The sequence below is a fragment of the Onychomys torridus genome, chromosome 10, assembly GCF_903995425.1.
Source record: "Onychomys torridus chromosome 10, mOncTor1.1, whole genome shotgun sequence".
Classification (NCBI taxonomy): Eukaryota; Metazoa; Chordata; class Mammalia; order Rodentia; family Cricetidae; genus Onychomys; species Onychomys torridus.
The window spans coordinates 63607887-63628610 of record NC_050452.1 but is presented as its reverse complement, the minus strand read 5'-3'; the positions used below and the strand labels follow the sequence as shown (position 1 = coordinate 63628610).

General features: G+C 45.5%; 1 protein-coding gene across 1 annotated transcript in view; it reads right to left on the bottom strand.

Moving 5' to 3' along the window:
- Positions 1 to 937: 937 nt before the first annotated feature.
- Fam184b (family with sequence similarity 184 member B) overlaps positions 938 to 20724 on the bottom strand; it is a 101014-nt gene continuing 81227 nt past the window's right edge. The window contains exons 9-16 of the mRNA XM_036201602.1: positions 15995 to 16112; positions 14718 to 14866; positions 13642 to 13796; positions 7131 to 7277; positions 5656 to 5773; positions 4132 to 4236; positions 2946 to 3145; positions 938 to 1310 (exon numbers count right to left, since the gene is read on the bottom strand). Of these exons, the coding sequence (XP_036057495.1) occupies positions 1217 to 1310; positions 2946 to 3145; positions 4132 to 4236; positions 5656 to 5773; positions 7131 to 7277; positions 13642 to 13796; positions 14718 to 14866; positions 15995 to 16112 (1086 nt within the window). The 3' untranslated portion in view covers positions 938 to 1216. The remainder of the gene's footprint in view (positions 1311 to 2945; positions 3146 to 4131; positions 4237 to 5655; positions 5774 to 7130; positions 7278 to 13641; positions 13797 to 14717; positions 14867 to 15994; positions 16113 to 20724) is intronic.

Genomic DNA, 20724 nt, shown 5'->3' with positions numbered 1-20724 from the left:
CATCTAATTATACAAGCCATAGCCATTTTTATTGCCCAGTTGTGTAGGGTTTTATTCAAAGAGCAAATATTTGACAATGCATAGAATTGGCATCTGTTGATAAGCCACTTGCTGGGCCAGCACCAGAGAGAAAAGTCTACACACTGAAAATTGTGTCAGATCTGCTCTGACAGAGGGTAAGACAAGGACTGATCGCAGGTTCAGCACCATGGGCAGTTCCCTGCTCTCCTGGGAGTCCATGCAGTGGGGAAGCCATACATCTGAGGCAGATGACCCAGATGCAAAGGGGTCCAGCAATCTTGTTAGCAGAGGACAGTCCTTCACAAAAGACTGTTGCACAATGGTCGCTGAAGCTGATGTGTGGAAGGTGGGACAGTTGACGGAGCATTCCAGTTCAGGCTGATGGCTGTACCTAGAGTATGTTGCTTAACCTTACAGAGTCCTGTGTGAGGTAGGTGTTGTCCCTCTGTAGTCTGTGGTCTGTGCTAGACCTTGGAAGCCAAAACATGCAGTCCAAGCATACTACAGTCCATTCCTGGTAGGTCTGATGTTTTTCGTTTGTTTTGTCTTCATTGGCTTTATTTTATTCCTCTTCATATTGAGGTGAGGTGTGCATTTTGGAATTAACATTTTATATATATGGAAATATATAGCATAATTCTTTGAGTGGAGATGACCAAGAAAAAAAATGAAAACATTTTTAAAGCAGACCATGGCAGTCACAAGTCTGATATCCCACCAAGTGGAATGTGATATTACAAGCACTAGAAATATGATTGGTAATTTGGTCATCAGAGATTAATAGCATTTTCCAAGGGGTGCTTTCTTTCTTTCTTTTTTTTTTTCAAGACAGGCTTTCTCTGTGTAACAGCTCTGGCTGTCCTGGAACTCACTTTGTAGACCAGGCTGGCCTCGAACTCACAGAGATCCACCTGTCTCTGCCTCCCGAGTGCTGGGATTAAAGGTGTGTGCCACCACTGCCCTGCCCAAGGGGTGCTTTTTAATAACTGGCTTGTTTCAGCTTTAACTGTAAGAATTGTAAAGTAAGCAGGTGTCACAAGGAAACTGGAATGTTAGTGCCACACTTCGTTTTAGCAATCTATCACATGTAAGTCACTACCAGCTAGTTACCTGGTTGGGTGATTTTTAATTCATTCCTTCAGATGGTTGAAATGATTTTCTAATGTACTTATTGGAACAGATCCCAAAGACCAGTTCAGAATGAAAAGTACTTGGTAAACCACTCCTGATGCGGAGAGCCTTGCTTCTGTGGGGCCTCTTTGGCTTGGCCTGGTTCTCCATCTTGTGCCCTAAAATCAAAGAAAAAATTTACATGGTTTTGAAACTTACTCAGTAATAAACAATATCCTACCATCCTTCCCAGAGAAGCTAAGTGCTTATTATTCCTTCACAACATACTAGACCATGAGCAGCTATGTTAGCAGCTGGAAATGAGTTATGAAGGACGAGTGGGAGAGTGTCCAGTTCTTGTTTAACCACCAACTGTTCTCCATTCTTTCACTGATGACTGATGGTTATGGTGCTAATGAGATGATGCATTTTGTACCTTTCATTATCATATTTTAGGCACATATCAGACAGTAAGCCAAATTTGAAAAACGTAAAAAAATAAAACAATGTTCCAACATGAGTCTTCTGTAGAATATTACTTGTAAGCATCTAAGTGAGGCTATGAAAATTGCCTAATAAATCAAAAAGAAGAAAAAGCAGTTGATGAAACTGTCACCTGGCTAAATAGTCTTCGTTTGTGAAGATTCATATAGAACAGGAGCCTGCCAAGTCTGAGAACCCAAGTTTGACTCCTGGAATCCACATGGTAAAAGAGAACAGACTTCCAAAAGTTGTCCTCTGATTAACTTTTGTTAACGTGTGTGCCATGGCAGATGCCACCCTTCCCCAATAAATAATACCAAATTTTTGAGGGTCTCATTTTGTAGCTCTGGCTGTTCTAGAACTTACTATTTAGAGTGTGCTGGCCTAGAACTCATGTAGATTCACCTGCCTCTGACTCCAGAATGCTAGAACTAAAGACATGCATCACCACACTTGACCCATAGATACTGTAATTAAATACACACACACACACACACACACACACACACACACACACACACACAAGCTTGAAGCAGAGGTGCCTATCAATGAGAGTCAGGAGCTGGCAAACTGCTATGCTCTGCCCTAGACCCTTTTCCAAAGGGGCTACATTCATTCAGGGGTGGCCAGTTAGTCCTGGCTCGGGGTCTAAGCAGCCATGGGTAGGCTGACATGCAGAGAACTGGAACCAGAGTATTTTAGAGGAGGGCCTTTCTAAATGCAAACCTCAAGCTCAGAACTTAGAGCCTGCCCTTTGAATAGAGGGCTTGATAAGAAGGGAAAAGTAGACAAAGGCGAACCCCACGCCTCTGGAAGAGGAACATTACAGGGGAAGGTGAGAAAGGTACGTCAGTACCACCTACACTCAGCCACTCATCATGAGGCTCTAACTGCCTCCATAATACCTTCACACTGAAAAGTAGCCTCAGCTAAAGGACACACTTCTGGGTCGTGTCTGAGGGCGAGAATATCATCTGGATTAATTCCTTTAGTCACACCAATCTGATCAGGTAGGTGCTGTATTCATTTTTAAGACAGGGAACTGTAGAGATCACCTGTCCAAGGCCACACAGCCAAGAAAAAAATGGATTTTGAATACAGATCTAATAAATAAAGTGATTCCATAAAAATTAGGCCTTCTAAAATCTGGCACCAGAACTCCAAAGAACAAGTTTCTATCATCAGTGTTCCCATTTGGCTAGACTCATTGTCCAAGGCTGGGCTCCTTCTCTTTAGATCAGATACCAGAGTCTTAGCAGGGACCTGAGAAGATACCAATTTCTTCCTTGCCCTGGAGAAACAGTACCACCTTTACCCTCCCCTCCACACACCTTGTGGTAGTTTTCCCGTCGAGTAACTGGGTGGGTTTGTAAGGCTGGCCACAGCTAGGGCTTGGGTCCAGGCTGGGTGACTTAGTTATGGGAGGAGCATTGATCCTGGAGCTCAAATCTCCGCTCAGGAAGTTCTTTGCATAGGAGGCAAGGTTTGGCACGCTGACCACTCGGCTGGGCACTTCCTCCATCTTCTTTTTCTGTTTGTGTTGGAGGGAAGCTGTTAGTGCTACCAGGAAATAGCATTATTATAAAAAGCGAATAGGCTTACCTGACCCAAATGACAAGGAAAAGAGGTACTACTTATATATTGTCTGAAAATTTGTTTGGAGGCCAGGCATATTACCATATGCCTTTAATAATCTCATCATTCAGGAAGAGAGGTAGGCAGAATTCTGTGAGTTCAAGGCCAGCTTGATCTGCACAGTAAGTTCGAGGCCAGCCAGGGTTACACAGTGAAACCATGCCTCAATTGTTTAATTGATAATTTGTTGCAGTGCTGGTGATGAGATCCAGGCTTCAAGCATGCCAGAGCTCTTCCACGGAGCTATGCCCCATCCCTTCAAACTATTTTTTCCTCCAATCTTTATTTTGCATCTTTAAAAAGCTCACAGGTCTATGATCTCTATCCAAGACTTGGGGAAAGGTATACTTTATCATTTAAAAAATATTTTAGAGGGCATATGGTAACAGGGACTGGCCCTGCCTCATCTCCACATTCCTCTTCATTAGCCACTAGAGTGCAAGTTACCTTGCTACAAAGATGGATAAGTTAAAAACCACAAATGAGATACTGTCAGGTCCACTCAGTCTAGGTTTGTTATTCTGTGAACTATACAATGCTGATTCTTTTCAACTTGTAGGGAATCTGTGGCAGGAGATGAAAGGGTTGTGAAAGTGCTCATCTTTACAGAATCCACAAGTATTACAGAGAAATAAAGGAAGAAGAGGGATATTCTTACTACACCCTCCTCTCCCATTATCTAGATGGGATATTAATGGTGACACATATTTGCTTTAGAAAACACAAAGGTTCATAGAAAGTACAAGCCACGCACAATCTCTTAGTACTGTTTGCTAGCACGTTAGACTATTCCACTGGATGCCCCCAGCCCATCAATATGCTGCAGCTGCTTTGAGAAGTAAGGAAACCTGCATATTGTATGATGTGTTAAAACTGATTTACCTTCATGGAAGGGGTCAAGTACCCCGGGTGAGGATTGAAAGAGAAGGACCGATTCCTGTGGGACATCGCACTGGGGAAGGCCGCATAGTGAAACCTTCTCTCTTCCTGGAAAATCAATGCAACCAGGCCTTAGAGGGCTTAGGCATGGTCTTGTCCAGATGGTGGAGTGGCAGAAGGAAGCCTTGGAGAAGTGGGGGTGGGTAGGTGAGTGGCAGTCAAGCGGCCAATCACTGAAACACTTCTCCTCCAGGTGAAGGCACCTTCACCTCCAGGCTTCATGCTACCAGTGAAGGAAAGGGGAAGCTGCCTTAGCAAGGAAGAAAATCTAACTATACTGAGCATCTGAAAGTAAAGTCTTAGTACAAAAATTAAAGTAATTAATCAAAGAAAACTCTTCCTCATACTAAAAAAATTTCGACCTGTCTCTCCCTTGCCTTTGTCTGAAACAGGGTCTCATGTACTCCAAGTTGTCCTCAACCATACTATTCAGCCAAGGATGAGCGTGGCCCTGAATTTCCGGTCTCTTTCTGACCCCCAAGTGCTGGGTTTCAGGCATGTGCTACCACACTTGATTTGTATGGGGGTACGGACTGAAGAAGCACATGGGAGTGCTGGGAACTGAGCCTGGGCCCACTATGAGAGCAATGCGTGTTCTTAACCTGAGTGACTTTTCTTTTAAGATAATCATAACTGGGGCTGGACTTAGCTCAATTAAGAGCACTTACTGCTCTTCCAGACGACCTGAGTTCAATTCCTAGTGCCTATAATCAGGCAGTTCACAAATGTCAGTAACTCCAGCTCCAGGGAGCCTGACACCCTATTCTGGCCTAAAGGGGGCCTATATACATGTGGCGTGCACACATACACACCTAGATATAAATAAACACATAATTAAATTTAAAAAGACAATCATAAGTACAATACCTTCCTACACTTACCAAGTTAGCAGTTATTCCTTATTAATAAAATTCTGAGTCAAAGACAGACCAAGGGGAGAGATATCCCTAAGGAAGACAGCGTCGAATCTTAATAATTTTTGAGGTATAGAATCAAAGGACTAGGGAATGGGTTTGCTCCTGAAAACAGGTGGCTGATCTTACAAAAGGAAGGTCAACAATGGCAAATTTGAATGATTCTATTACAATTCCAAGATAAGTAAATGGATTTTTATCAAATTCTGTAGGTTAAAAAAATTACAGAATCAACATCAAACAAATGCTGTTAAACTTAGGGAGTAGGATTTTTTTCTTTGCCTGTATTATTCTCATTCTCATTCTCTCTCATTCTCTCTCTCTCTCTCTCTCTCTCTCTCTCTCTCTCTCCCTCCCCTCCCCTCCCCTCCCCTCCCCTCCCCTCCCCTCCCTTCCCCTCCCTCTCGTACTTATTAGTAATAGGGGAAATAATGAAGGACTGACGTGACGGCAACTTTTTACTTAGGCATCCACAGAAACACCAGGCTCAAAGTAGGCACGCTTACTGCGCGTGCGCGCTGGGCAGCACCGCCCCTTCCGGCCTGGTCCTCACCGTAAGTTGCCTGATGATGTCCTCTCTCTCCTTCAGGCGCGTCTGCAGGCGGCCTATGAGCTGCAGGTCCTCAGGCCGCGAAGTCCCTTTCCCTGGCTTCTCTCCAGAATCTTTCAGCCTGTTCAAAGCAGGTGGTTAGTCCTTCTGTGGAGGTTTCTCAGCAGGCAGGTGGGAGACTGCTAAGCATGGCCACCCAGGACCTACCCCGATCCGGCTCCTGCCAGTTCTCTTACACCTTCAGAACTAAGGGCTGTGCACACAGACTGTACCGAAGTCAGGCTTCTGGGGCCAGGTGTAGTTCTGGAGCAAGAGCCCTACCCCACCTAGGCCTGTAGGGTCCCCTGATGCCCATGAGGCTCTTGCCCCACCTGCTGGGGGCACAGAGCACAGCCTGAGTTGGCCTTAGAGTCAAGAAACCCTTCAGGTGTGGAGGTAGAGAGACAGAGCTGATGACTCCTGACAGGGATTCAAGGCTTTAGCGTGAGAAAGCCCCACCCTCTCCTCATCCTGGACCTGCTGCTTCCTGTTGTTTGCCTTGTTGATTCTACCATTTCACCTGGAGCCAAAGTTCTCCCCTCGTTGAGGGGAGAGGAAGGTGGTTGTGCAGTTGAGACAGGGTCTCGCTATATGTAGCCCAGGCTGGCCTCACCATATAGACCAGGCTAGCCTGGAACTCACAGAAATCCACCTGTCTCTGCCTCCATATGCCACTATTCCCAGTAGTTCCTTCCTTTTAAAGTGAGCACGAAATAGTGGTTGGTTGTGAAGAGCCAATGAGGTAGACTGAACGGCCCAAGACTGATGGGCATGTGACAAGGGCCACCCAACGGGGGCAAAATCCCAGCATGGATATGGGAGATGAACACCAAGTCCCACATCTAGCTGAGGGGCTATTGGCAATGATAGCCGTGGGACGGGGAGTCAGTTTTCTTTATGAGTACAGCCTCTGGTATTTGCTCCTCCACTGGATGGCCACATATTCAAGAATATATGGGCAGTACAAATTATACTTGATGGGAGTTAATATGATCAAAACACATTTATGAAATTCTCAAATAACTAATAGAAGTGAGAAAATAAAATAAAATGAGGGATGACCAACCATCCTCAGTTGCCTAGAAATGAAGAGCTTCTGGAACCCAGAGAACGTCTAAGTTTTAAAGCCATGAATGTGGCCGGATGGTGGTGGCACACGCCTGTAATCCCAGCACTTGGGAGGCAGAAACAGGTGGATCTCTGTGAGTTGGAGGCCAGCCTGGTCTATAGAGCTAGTCCAGGACAGGCTGCAAAGCTACAGAGAAACCCTGTCTCAAAAAACCAAACAACACACACACACACACACACACACACACACACACACACACACACACAAACAAAACAAAACATGAATGCCTAGAGACACTAGAACGAGTTGGTCACTTCCCAAAATGGTAACCTGCCAGTCCCTCCCCACCTGAACCTAAGACTTTGCTCACTCAGCTTCCAGGGCAGCCAGCCTGGCCTGGAGTCGGGCCTGGGCACCACTGAAATCCGCCACCATGGCCTGCATCTCCTTCCGGTGCTCCTGGCGGAGTGCCTCCACTTCCATGGCTCTCTGGGCCTTCTGGTCCTCCTCCAGCAACCTGTGATGGACGAAAGACAGTCAGGGTCACCCAGGCTCCGAGCCTGAGCCCTTGGGCTTTGGGGCTCATTTCTCCGTTTGGTGGCCTAGTTTAAAAGGCCTTGAACTAAGTCATATCCCAGTGCCTTATGAGAAGTCTACCTGGGGTCTCCGGGTTATGAAACTGAGGATAAGCCTCCCCGTGGGAACCCTTCTTAGGCTCTTCCCACATCAGCAAAGGAGAACCCTGAATCAAAAGAGCTGCCTTCCTTGGAAGAAGAAAAAGAGACCTGGAGGGAGCCCTAGAAAACACTCCCCTCCCCTGCCTCCCCTCCTCTGAGGCAGAGGAAGCATTCTCTCAGGCCTCGACCTCTGAAACCCAGGAGAACCCTATCCAGGGTTTCCAGAAAGGTGGGTGGGACAGGTAAAGGGTGGTAGTTAGGGCCGGGCTGCTAAAGTCCTTGGCTTTTGCTATTATTTGTGTGACCTTTGGCCCAGTGTCTTCTTCCGTTAGATGGAAGGGACATAGTACCTACCTCACAGGGTCATTGCAAGGAGAAATTGAGCTCATGGATATCTGGAGAAGTCCATGGCACAACCCTTTTCAACCACAAGCAACCATTGTTCTCTAGAGGAGGATCCTAATGGGCCGCAGCTGAGTCTTAGGGGAGCCTTCCACTTTCAGGAAGTACACGTATACTCTTATGTGCTGGCTTTTTCTCCCAGGTGAAGGATCATTGCTTTCCTCACTTGAAGAAAGAAGTGACTAGGGTTATGTGGTGCATCTCTTGATCTATGGTGCTCCATCTCAGCCAGATGGATTCCTGGCTCTTTTTTTTTTCCATTCTTTCTTTTTTTTGGGGGGGGTTCTTGAGACAGGGTTTCTCTGTGTAGCTTTGGAGCCTGTTCTGAATCTTGCTCTGTAGACTAGGCTGGCCTTGAACTCACACAGATCTGCCTGGCTCTGCCTCCCAAGTGCTGGGATTAAAGGCGTGCACCACCTCCTCCAGGCTCCTGGCTCTTAGATGAACTCATATTTCAGGTACACCTGGGAGGGAGGCCCTATGGCCTCAGTTAGATGACGATTGAGTTATTTCACAACAATGTGAATGCACAGGGTGGGAAGGGAATAGCCCACCCATCTTGCTGTGGTCAGCTCCCGTCGTGGACACTCTCACATTGGTTGTCTTACATTGTTTGAGATAGGGTCTTACTCTGGAGCTCACTATGCTGCCCAGGCTGGCCCCAAACTCTTGGCACTCCTGACTCAGTCTCCCAAGCGCTGAGATCACAGGCATGTGCCACCATGTCCAGCTCCCTTTGGCTTATCTTTCATAGATGCTTCTGTCTGGAGGAGGCCAGTTCCTTCATTCTCTGTTCTGGAGTCCCCCTCACCTTTGGCTATTACAGCAGCAAGGGTGAGGCAGGGTCTCAGAGTGGTGTTACAATTTCACCAATTCCAGCACCTCCTGGGAAATTTTCAGGAATGCAAATTCTAACTAATTCCAATTCAGGGGCTAATTCTCAAGCTCCTTCTCAGCTCCACTGAATCTGACACATCTGACACGGTGATTAGTTTAGTAAAGTGTTCAGTGGAGGGAGGGGGAGAGAGAGAGAGAGAGAGAGAGAGAGAGAGAGAGAGAGAGAGAGTGTCCATGGTAGGAAAATGTTCTACCACCAGCTACATTCCCGGACCCCAGGTTTAAACTCAGTTTTATGAATTTTAACAGCTGATTCCCCACCCCCTTTTTAAGTCAGTGCTATGTGCCTCACCTTGTTCCAAATACTCGGCATGGAATCTATTGGTGAAATTATTAAGGCCACTCCACGTAGTTAAAAGGGAGGTTTATTTTGTGGAGTAACTTACAAATGAAGGGGTAGGTTGCAGGGTCTGGCAAAGGTATAGTGCAGTCCGGCAGTGTTCTCTGGAGAACTCTGCTCGGTCTACCTCCAGCGTCCAGGGTCCGGGAACCAAGAGAGAGACCTCCTCTTGATCCTCGGTCTTCCCCCGCTCCCTCCTCTGCCCCGCCTTGTGGGCGTGATCATTACCAAAGCCTCAATGGGGGTTGGAACTTCCAGGCCAATGCTGGGATGGCTATCCACTACAGGAGTCCCTTCTGGGGGTGTCAGGGTAGTAGTCGGGAAGGTCTCAGTATGTAGTTTCTGCTGGCATCGAACTCAAGATTCCTCTGCCTCAGCCTCCTAAGTGCTAGGGTTAGAGGCAGTGCCTTACACACAGTATCTCTTTCCTTTGTCTAAATTTTCTCTACCACTTATGTGCTGGGCTTTCCCATGCCTGATGCTCTGGGCAACTGAGGCCTGGGAGAAATTTAAAACTTGGTTGTGGTCATGCACAAACAGAAAAGTTACAATTGTTGACCAAAGTGCAAACCCTAGCCTTTCTGCATACCTGTAAGTGTGAGGTAGAGCAAGTTATATGAACCTCTGGGACACCTCCCTTCTCTCTTATAAAGAAGTGCTTTAAAAATTAAATTACCGCTGGGCAGTGGTGGCGCACGCCTTTAATCCCAGCACTTGGGAGGCAGAGCCAGGTGGATCTCTGTGAGTTCGAAGCCAGCCTGGTCCACAGAGTGAGATCCAGGATAGGCACCAAAACTACAGAGAAACCCTGTCTCGAAAAAACAAAAAAAATAAAAAATAAAAAATAAATAAATAAAATAAAATAAAATAAAAACTACTGAATTCAATCAAAGTAGGAAGTAGTTTAAAACTGGCCCAGCAGGGTTCATAACACACAAGTGAAAATAATCAGAGGAAAGAGGATCCTCTGTGTATTAAGATGATAAAAGAGAAATTGTGAATAACTAACTCTGGAGTGAAACATGCAAAAACAGATGAAGCACACAAATTCCTTGACAAAAACAAACTGACAAATCTTATTCCTAAAGAAACAGATACCCTAAGAAGTCCCACTCAAGAGTCTGAATTTGTATTAAAAACCTTCCTGCAAAGAAGGAAACTCTCCCAGCTTGGTACTTCCTCCATGCTTGGTAGGGGGGCCAAACTTTCTACACACACGTTATTGCCCTGAGCCCCTGAGCCATGATGGCATTGCCCTTTTTTAAAAGATGCAACCATAGCCTAGTTAAGAAGGTACAGCATGGCCGGCCCGGCGGTGGTGGCACATGCCTTTAATCCCAGGACTCAGGAGGCAAAGGCAGGCGGACCTCTGTGAGTTCAAGGCCAGCCTGGTCTACAGAGGGAGTTCCAGGACAGGCACCAAAACCACACAGAGAAACCCTGTCTTGAAAAACCAGAAGAAGGAGGGAGAAGGAGGAGAAGAAGGAGGGAGAAGAAGGAGGAGAAGAAGGAGGAGAAGGAGGGAGAAGGAGGAGGAGAAAGAGGAGGAGAAGGAGGAGGAGAAGAAGGAGGAGAAGAAGAAAGAGAAGAGTCTAAGAAATCTTGAGGGGAGAGGAGTGCTGTGGGATGTTCTGTATGTCAAGTGTGTTGATCTGATTGGTTAAAATAAATAAAGTGCTGATTGGCCAGTAGCCAGGGTAGGTGGGACAAGAAGGAGGAGAATTCTGGAAAGTGAAGGCTGGGGGAGGGAGATACTGACAGCTGCCGCCATGACAAGAAAGAGATAAGGTACTGGTAAGCCACGTGCCACATGACAAAGTATAGATTAATAGAAATGGGCTAAATATAAGAGTAAGAGCTAGACAGTGGTAGACCTGAGCTAATGGCCAAACAGTTTATATAATATAAATATCTGTGTGTTTATTTTGCAAGTGGGATGTTGGATTAACAGGGCTTGGTGGCTCTCCAACTACAAATGGCGCCCTACATGTTGGGGCTAAAATTTCCACCTAAAACCTGACAAAAAAGATTCTAAAACGGAGCTAAAAACAGCTTCCTAGTTGTCTCTTTCAAGTTAGCAGCAGCCTGCCAGTTTGAGCTACTATGGCGGGTTCCTGGCCTGTATGTCTGACCTGCAGTGTGGCGGGAATGAGGAGTCTATAAGCAGCACTTTACTCTGCTGCATGGTGGATTTAGCCTTTGCTAGTTAAAAAAAAGAAAAAAGAAAAAAGAAAAAAGGTTTCTGGGCTATGCACTGCTTTGATAGAACTGCTTCTGATAGTTGATGGTACACTTGGCTCCAAACCCAGAGCCAGATCTGGCGGTAAACTGTACCACCGCCACTTTGAGAAGCTGAGGTGGGCAGAGCCAGCAGCCACAGCGGCGTTTCAGTCTTACAAAGATAGATATTACACAGAGAATCTGGTTTATGTTGTCTTTGGGATTTTTAACTACAGAAAAAAGATTTGATCGTAAAAGCTGTTGAGTTAAACAAATACGTAAATTTTAAAGGTACCTTGACTCCAAAATCTGGATATAAGAATATGTTGCTTTGGAAAAGAGTCTCTGCTTTTGTTTCCACAGAAAGCCAGAGGCTGTGGATTTGTTCCAGATTAAGATACATCAGGTTTGATCAGCCAAGACCACCTGAAAGGTCTCCGATGACTCCATGACCCAGATGATCCAACATCCAGAATGGTTTCAAGGCAACTGGCTCAGAGGTTTACCCTCATGGACTACTCCATAATCCTAAAATTTTCTTTGTGTCCTCATAAGTTACAGCGCCCCCCTCCAACAGGAAGTAACAGGAAGTAGTAAGAAAAACGACGCCCAATTTCCCAAAATTATCAAGCTGGCTTTGGAGATGGAATTGGCTCACTCCTTCTCTAAACCCAGACATATTGCTAAAAGAAAAGGTTAAGAGATTTTTTTGTCCCAAATCAAAAGAGCCCTCTGGTGTGGGACAGAAAAAAAACCAATATTTTTATTTAAAGCAGGTTGATTATAAATGCGATCTCTTTCTAAAGAAAAAAAGGGAATATGATATAGATATAATAGGATAAAAGGGTAGATTAAGGAACTTACTTCTAAAGAGCAACAACTTGTTTAAAATGTTTTACATTGGTATAGATTTTAGTCTGTTGATACAAACTTAAAGTTAATTTTATTATACTGTATGTATATTTCTACTCCTGTTTAAGGTATTATGTTTGTATAGCTCATTTTAAATTGTAATAGATAATTAAGAATAGATTAATAATTAGTCATCTATGATAATCATACTCGTAGCCATGTTAATTAAGTCTTCTAGGTATACATAGAGATATTTCAGATAGATAGGTAATCTTCAAGTACTTCAAAGACCTACAAAATATGGCATTTAAAATATTTTTAAAATTTAGAGTTTCTGGACAGTGAGACATGTCTGCTCCTGGAAACACTGATTTACTTCAGAGAGGAGGATGGGCATTGAAGACTTCATATGGCGTTTATCTTCACCTTGGCAAAAATAGCCATTTGGGCAAGAAACTGTACTTGCTTAGACTGCTTGATCAACTAGACATGCAGGACCCATAGAAAGGTGACCACTGGACTTTGCTTGACAAAATGGTCCTTCAGGTTCCTGCTTCGCAAAGGAAACTGCCACACATTCTACAGGACACTGAGAGAAGTGACCAAGAGACTCTAGCCCTGTGGGCTGAAGACAAATGCCCCAACTTTACAAAGGAACATTAGGTGACTGTCCAGGCTGCCAGCTGTCTCTGTCTACCCTGCAAGACTCCCGAAAGTTGTTTGCATCCTTCTCCCAGTTCTCAGGTAATATTATATCCTTCTGAGGTCTTTGATGTGGTTGAAGACTAGATAGTTATAATTTCCTCAGTTATGATAAAAGATAAGTTAGATATAAAACCTTAGACTCACAAATGTAAGATGATAGGATATCTTCTTTAATATTGTAACTGTGATTCTTGCTTGATAATTATTTTGTTATCTGAAATTTTACTATATAAAAGTTAAAACCTTGCTTTTTGAAAAAAAAAAAGAAAACAGGAAGTGCTGTGGGATGTTCTGTATGTCAAATGTGTTGATCTGATTGGTTAAAATAAATAAAGTGCTGATTGGCCAGTAGCCAGGCAGGAAGGATAGGGTAGGCAGAACAAGGAGGAGGAGAATTCTGGAAAGTGAAGGCTGGGGGAGGGAGATACTGCCAGCTGCTGCCATGACAAGAAAGAGATAAGGTACTGGTAAGCCACGAGCCACGTGGCAAAGTATAGATTAATAGAAATGGGCTAAATATAAGAGTAAGAACTAGACAATGGTAGACCTGAGCCAATGGCCAAACAGTTTAAATAATATAAATATCTGTGTTTATTTTGCAAGTGGGATGTTGAACTAACAGGGCTTGGTGGCACCTGGAGAGAAGCTCTCCAACTACAGAGGAGAGTCCCGTTTCAGATCTCAGAGGCTCCAAGCAATGATGGAGGAAAGGGAGGAGGGAAAAGAGGAGGGAGGAATGGGAATGTGGGAAGGGAAGGGAAAGAATGGAAGGTGGATGGCCGACTCACCGGCGCTGCTCACGCAGCTGCAGCGCCTCCTGCAGGTGCTGCTCCACCTCTGCACGCAGGCGCAATACAGTGCCTTGGAGCTGAGCATTCTCCTCCAGGAGCCCCTTCTGGGCCGCGCAGGGCATGGAACCGGGAGGCTCCACAACGCCCACATCCTGAGGGGAAGGCAGCAGGTAGAGACATTAATTTTTTTTTCCAGTAGGCACCAAGGCCAGCTCAGCACGAGGGACTTAGGGGTGCTGCTGACAGAACTGTATCAGGTTTCTGATGAAGGGCTCCCATGCAGTCTCTTCTTGTTTGGGGTGTTGGCTAAATCTGGCCCGCTGAGAGTTTAATAAGAGATCAGGTAATCCACACATTTCACCCGTTTCAAGCTGCCATGTCTTTAACCTTGCCACTTCCCTGCAGTCACTGTCCTAATGGTCAGGAGATACTAGAGTCAATTGTACTGTATCAACATTCAGTTCTCCAGGAATTCTGAGTGTGGAAGGTCTGGATGAACAGAGACCCTAGTGTGGAGCTGTCTCAACATCAAGCTGGGGGCATGTCACAAGGAGGCAGAGTCAGGGTGCCGGTGCAGATCCCAGGAGACCAAGAGAGAACAGGGCTGTAGATGCGGTTTGTAGCCAGTGGCAGAGGAGATTTTTTTATTGATACATTGAAGCATATGGAGCGTATTCCAGTGACCGCCACAATGTCATGCTGTGTATTACCCCGATACCTGAAGCTTGAGGCTCAAATAGGGAATTTAGTTGGTCTGGGGAGTGTTCTGATATTTCCCCCACAGATTGGAAGAATGACCCAGACTAGCTAGCTACTTGGAGAGCTAAGAGGTACAAACAGGTATCTGAACTGTAAGTATCCTGTAACACTCCAGATTTGCTTTCTGCTTTTCCAAGATGGGGGCCTGCAGACCACCAAGTGTTTCTAGGGGTGAAGAGTGGGAGCAGGCTCTTGCTATTTCTAGCAGGAAAGAGATCTCATTCCCACAGCCCATCCATATGGGGATGGATGTTCTCTGTGAGCCTAATGCTGTCTTAGAAGGAATATGTTGTGGACAGGGCCAACGAACTGACCTCTGTAATAAAGGTGTGGTCTGTGCCATCCTCTGAACACTGATTGACGGCCTGCCACTTCCCCAAGGGTCCCAGGGCCCTTTGCTCCAGTCCCTTCTGATGCTCAGAACAGGCAACTCGCTGCTCTGTCAGCTCCTGCCTCAGGGACTCTGGAAGGAAGAAGAGTGAGAGATCATTCCTAAACGTATTCCAGGATCACAGAAGCAAGGGTATGATATAAGGGACATTTGATGTGCCCTGTAACCACCCTATATGGTATGTATAATCCCACTGCCCTGCCATCCTCCTTCCCCCATCCATCCCAGCTCCATTTTATTATAAGCAACAGAAAGGGTAAGCAACCCTGAGCTACGCAGCTATTAAATGGTGGAGCAGGATTCAACATTCCAAGTGTTTCTTTTTTGTTCTGAACCACCTGGGTGGCTACTGCTGGCTGGTTAGGAGTAGCAGGGTAGAGTGTGTTGGCCTCAGTCTAGACCAGATTCTGAGGCAACGCTGGGCCTGGGCACCAAGTCAAAGGAAGAGCAAGGAACCTGTTCTGGAGTCAAGGGTCTCAAGTCAGGAACCTTGATATGTATGTCAGTTCTTAAGGAGACAAAACTCTTAGCCATGGGCACAGGATCTTGGTTGGCTCATGGGGCCAGAAGTTATCCATCAGGATTCAGACTAAAGCCAGAATCTGTCAGGAGAAGTTGACTCAACAAGTCATTGTAGCCCTGTGAGGGGAACACTGTTGGTGCCCTCATTGGACGATGGCGGACTGCCTAGGCCACGCAGCTAATGAGAGTAGGAATTAGGTTTGAAAGCTAGATAGCTTAATTCCAGAGATCCTAACTGCTTCTGCTAACTCCTGGAACACTGGGGGTGGGGGGTGTTGATGTTAGAATGGAACCAGAGACACATTTTATGCTGGCCATAGCTTGAGGCAGGCAGAAGAAATTCAGGTGGAGCCTGGGGGCCTGAGCTCCCCAATTAGAAGATGTCACTGGGATGGAAATCCACAGAACTGAGGCACTCCAGTGAAACCTGTGCCAGGCCTCATATCTGAGTTCTACTGCATTTTTAATGCACACAATGAGGTAGAGACAATTATAGATCCATTTTTATAGAAAAGGAAGATTCAACCTAGAACCCTCACCCCTACCCCTCAGGTCTAACGGATAGTTGGGAATGGAGCCGGTGTTGTTGCCGTGGCCTGTGTGCCCTGCGTGCCAGGGTTTCCATTTGTAGAGCATGCAGGCAGCTGGGCTCTCCCAGGTGGGTAGTGGGATGTTTACCAAGTAGCAGAGGATCTTGTCTGGCCTTCTCCTCTAGGGCCTGGAGCTCCAGCGGGTGGGCCTGGTGTTGGATCTGGAGGCTGTGACTGGACTCCTTCTTCAGGAGCTCCTCTCTGGCCTGTGGGCAGAAGCAGAAGGAGTGGGACATGAAACTGGCTACTCGGTACTCTTTTGTGGTAGGCTTTCAGACTGTGGCACACTAATGGCCTGACCACACCACACGCCTTGTAACTATTTTCAGCTAGCAGATAAAGTCATGGGTTTCATTGTGGTGTGTTGTTCATTATACTTTGCTCTTTTTTCTTTTAATTTCTTGTCATTTTTTTTTTTTTGAGCCAGGATCCCAGGTAGCTCAGGCTGGCCTAGAACTCACTTTGTAGCTGAGGATGACCCTGAATCATTAATCTTCCTGCTTCCACTTTCCAAGCAGATTATAGGCGTGTGCCATCACACACCTTAATTATGTGGTGCTGGGGATAGAGCCCAAGACTTTAAACATGTAAGGCGAACATTTCACCAAGCATCTCCAGCGCCATGTATTTCGTTCTGGTTTTTTTTTTGTTTGTTTGTTTGTTTTGTTTTGTTTTTTCCTTCTCTCCACTGCTTTCTCTCTCACACACATGCTTCTTCTGCAGGCCCCTTTCCTCCACCTAAGAAGTTCCTTTTCTGATTTCACGGCACATGTGTTCCATTACCCCATCTCAGGTCCACTGTCTCCTCCCTTTAGATTGCCTCTTTCCCGCTTTCTACTTTCACGTTCTATGTTGTATGTCTGATAGAGAACAGAAGGGAGGGATGGGGCCACTTTCCTACTCTGTATTATAATGACACATTTATATTTCATTTTAGGGAAAGGAATCGACACATACATGCTATTAACAGCTTAGCACACACACACCGTTAAATGTTTGTTCCCAGTTGCTCCTCACCAGCTCAGATGCAAGGCCGACTCTAGTAAAGACTAACGAGACCCAGCATTTCAGGAAGTACTTGAGCCCAAACACCTACTGAATAGTAAAGACTAACGAGACCCAGCATTTCAGGAAGGACTTGAGCCCAAACACCTACTGAATGAGGGAAGAGGGCAAGGAGCAGTAACAGCAGCACGGACCCCACAGGTCTCAGAAAGTGGGGGGTGGGGGGAGGGGCAACACTGAGCTCAACAGAATGATTGTTTCCTGCCTCCTCCTTCTCCCAGGTGATCTGAGGGTTGGAGATAAGATGTAAGATCTTTTTTTTTTTTTTTTTTTTTTTTTTTTTTGAGGATGTTAGTCTGCTGCCTTCCTGGACTATTGGCTTTCTGAATAAAGCGAGAATCAAAGATTCAAATTCAATTCTATCTGCGGGTACACCGCTAGGAACTGGTAAAGGAACACCAGCATTCGGGCAACTCTACAAGCACAACATCTGGACTCGGACACGTCATGGAGCTAACAAGGAATCACAGTTGCCGCTGGGCTGGGGCTTGGGGTTTGGTTCTGGGATGAGAAACTCCGGAAGGGCAGCCAAGTCCTTTTACTTGGGGACTTCCCCTCTGCTCCAGGCACTCTCTGGAGCCTTTGCCTAACAAACTGAATTGCTATACATTTCGGTTCAGGTTCCTTGTTTTGGCCTCTGTTTTAGCTTGTTCCGCTCTGTTCTGTTTTTATTCCTGATTTCATGCCTCTGATTTCAAAGTATCTTTCTGTCTCGTTCCATCTGGTTTATTCCAGGGCTCTGACTGTTAGAATGGGTAGCAACGCCTCTATTTCTGGCAGCAGTTCCTTGGGGGGATGTTCTGGCAAGATGCTCTGACTATGTTTATTCATCTGAGGGCAAAAGGGTTGCTGGTTTTGATCTTGTAAAGTCTGGAAGGAAGTCAGTGCCTTTTGTACACCAAATTGCAATTGTGGGGTTAGTCTGTGTATTTTATCTTCTGCCTTTGTTTTGCTCATACAAGAGATTTCACTGTCCAAGGACACGGGAAGCTGTCGTCTTGGACAGCTCTTGATGGACTGTAGCATCCTGCAACTGACAAGGAATGAAATGCTGAAAGGAAACTGGTTCACAAAAGCATGTAAGGATGCTGTCTGCTTGGGACTTACAACAGAAAGGACCTGAACAGTCGGAGAATTTGTGGCCAGGTGTTCTTGATTTGTTACATTGTGTCCAACATATAATCTGGATTAAGCTTCCTTTTAATGAACTGGGAAATAAAAGCCTGGTATGGTGGCATGTCTTTAATCCCTGCACGCCAGAGGCAGAGGCAGAGGAGGAGGCAGAGGCAGAGGAGGAGGAGGAGGCAGAGGCAGAGGAGGAGGTAGAGGAGGAGGTAGAGGCAGAGGAGGAGGCAGAGGCAGAGGAGGAGGCAGAGGCAGAGGAGGAGGCAGAGGCAGAGGAGGAGGCAGAGGCAGAGGAGGAGGCAGAGGCAGAGGAGGAGGCAGAGGCAGAGGAGGAGGTAGAGGCAGAGGCAGAGGAGGAGGCAGAGGCAGAGGCAGAGGAGGAGGTAGAGGAGGAGGCAGAGGCAGAGGAGGAGGCAGAGGCAGAGGAGGAGGTAGAGGCAGAGGCAGAGGAGGAGGCAGAGGCAGAGGAGGAGGCAGAGGCAGAGGCAGAGGAGGAGGCAGAGGCAGAGGAGGAGGTAGAGGCAGAGGCAGAGGAGGAGGCAGAGGCAGAGGCAGAGGAGGAGGCAGAGGCAGAGGAGGAGGCAGAGGCAGAGGAGGAGGCAGAGGCAGAGGCAGAGGAGGAGGCAGAGGCAGAGGAGGAGGTAGAGGCAGAGGCAGAGGAGGAGGCAGAGGCAGAGGAGGAGGCAGAGGCAGATGCAGAGGAGGAGGCAGAGGCAGAGGCGGAGGAGGCAGAGGCAGAGGCAGAGGCAGATGCAGAGGAGGAGGCAGAGGCAGAGGAGGAGGCAGAGGCAGAGGAGGAGGCAGAGGCAGAGGCAGAGGAGGAGGCAGAGGCAGAGGCAGGTGGATCTCTGAGTTTGAGGACAGCCATGGCTACACAGGGAATGCCTGTCGCAAAAGACAAAACACAATAAAATAAAATAAGTTGATAAATAAGCTTGTTTTGTCTCATAATATTAAGTAAGAGATTAAGTAAAAAGAAATTAGTAAGAATGAGAGAAGGAGATTCGAGAGAAAATGTAAACATCAGGATATATTTTTGATAATAAAAGTTAAAAAAATAATTTTCTGAAGAGAAGTCTTTTGTATGGCAAAATAAGGAGTTATCTTAAGAGAAGAGAAAGAATATTTCCAAAATGGAAAAAGAAAGATGGAGACAAAACAAGAATGCTGAAGCATATCATAGAAGCTTCCAGTAAGTCATATAAGGTTTGATATGTGTATGGTGATTGCAGGTTATTAAAATTCCTAAGGTCAATATTCAGGACATGAATATGAAACTAAAATACAGTCTTTGCTTTAAACAATAAGGTTTCCTTAAGATACAGGTCTGTTTTTAATAACATTCATAAAAACTGGCTTAAAAAAAACAAAGATTTTGAGGCTATGGAGATGGCTCTGTGGCTAAGAACACTGGCTTCTCTGCAAGAGAACTGAAGTTCAGTACCCAGCACCCAGTTCCCATGACTGTCTACAATTCCAGTTCCAGGGTATCCCACACCCTCTTCTGCCCTCCGTGGCCATAGGCACACACATGGTATTCACACAGACCTGTAGGGCTGTTGTCATCCTTGGACACAGTGGATGACTGACATTGTGCAGTGTACAGTAGCAAAGCCTGATTTTCGTGGCTGCTGTAATTTTCAGGTGATTTTTGTACATTATATACCCTATGTATGTGTGACTAAATGTGTGTCTGAACTGTGAAATATGCAAAAGTTTGCAATTAAGGTAAGTTTAATATATGCAAAGTGATCAATACTTTTTATACAAAATGCATATGGCCAATGAAATTCTTTTGACATTTTGCATTTTAAAATCAACACCACTCAAACAAAACAAAACAAAATCTCAAGTTACCCAAACCTGTCATTTGGGTGGTCAAGTTATTTGAAATCCTGGTCTACCTTTATTGGCCCTGAAAAAAGAAATGGTGTGTGTGTGTGTGTGTGTGTGTGTGTGTGTGTGTGCGCGCGCGCACTACACTTTATTTCAGAAAATAAGCCTATTTGTCATTAACACCATTCCCTAAATTTGTAAGAACTCTAAAAATTTTATGTTGTCAGTATTATAACCTATTATCATATTGAGCCAAACATCCTAAATTTTGCTTAAAAAACAGGATCCAAATTACTATGTATCTAATTTACCATTTATGACTTTGGTGCAGTCCTTCTGTGTCATGATGATAATTGTCACTGGTTCCTTTATATTTTAAGTGCCTTCTAAAATAGAATGCATAGGAGAAAGCTTTACCATGTCTACCTCCAAACTAGAATTGATAATGATGTTAAACTTTTCAGGGGTTCCTTACTATTCTCTTTAACCAAAGGTAATTAAACTTGCCTTAATATTGTGCATTCTGACCAATGTCTCTTATAATTTAATGGTATTATCAATTGGCCACATAAAGATTATAGCACTGACCAGCATGTCAATATATTCCTAAAGATGCAATAGTGGCACTTAATATCTTGATGGTAACTGTCTTAGTTAGGGTTTCTATTGCTGTGAGGAGACACCATGACCATGGTAACTCTTATAATGGAAAACATTTAACTGGGGCTGGCTTACAGTTTCAGAGGTTTGGTACATTATCATCATGGTGGGAAGCATGACAGCATGCAGCCA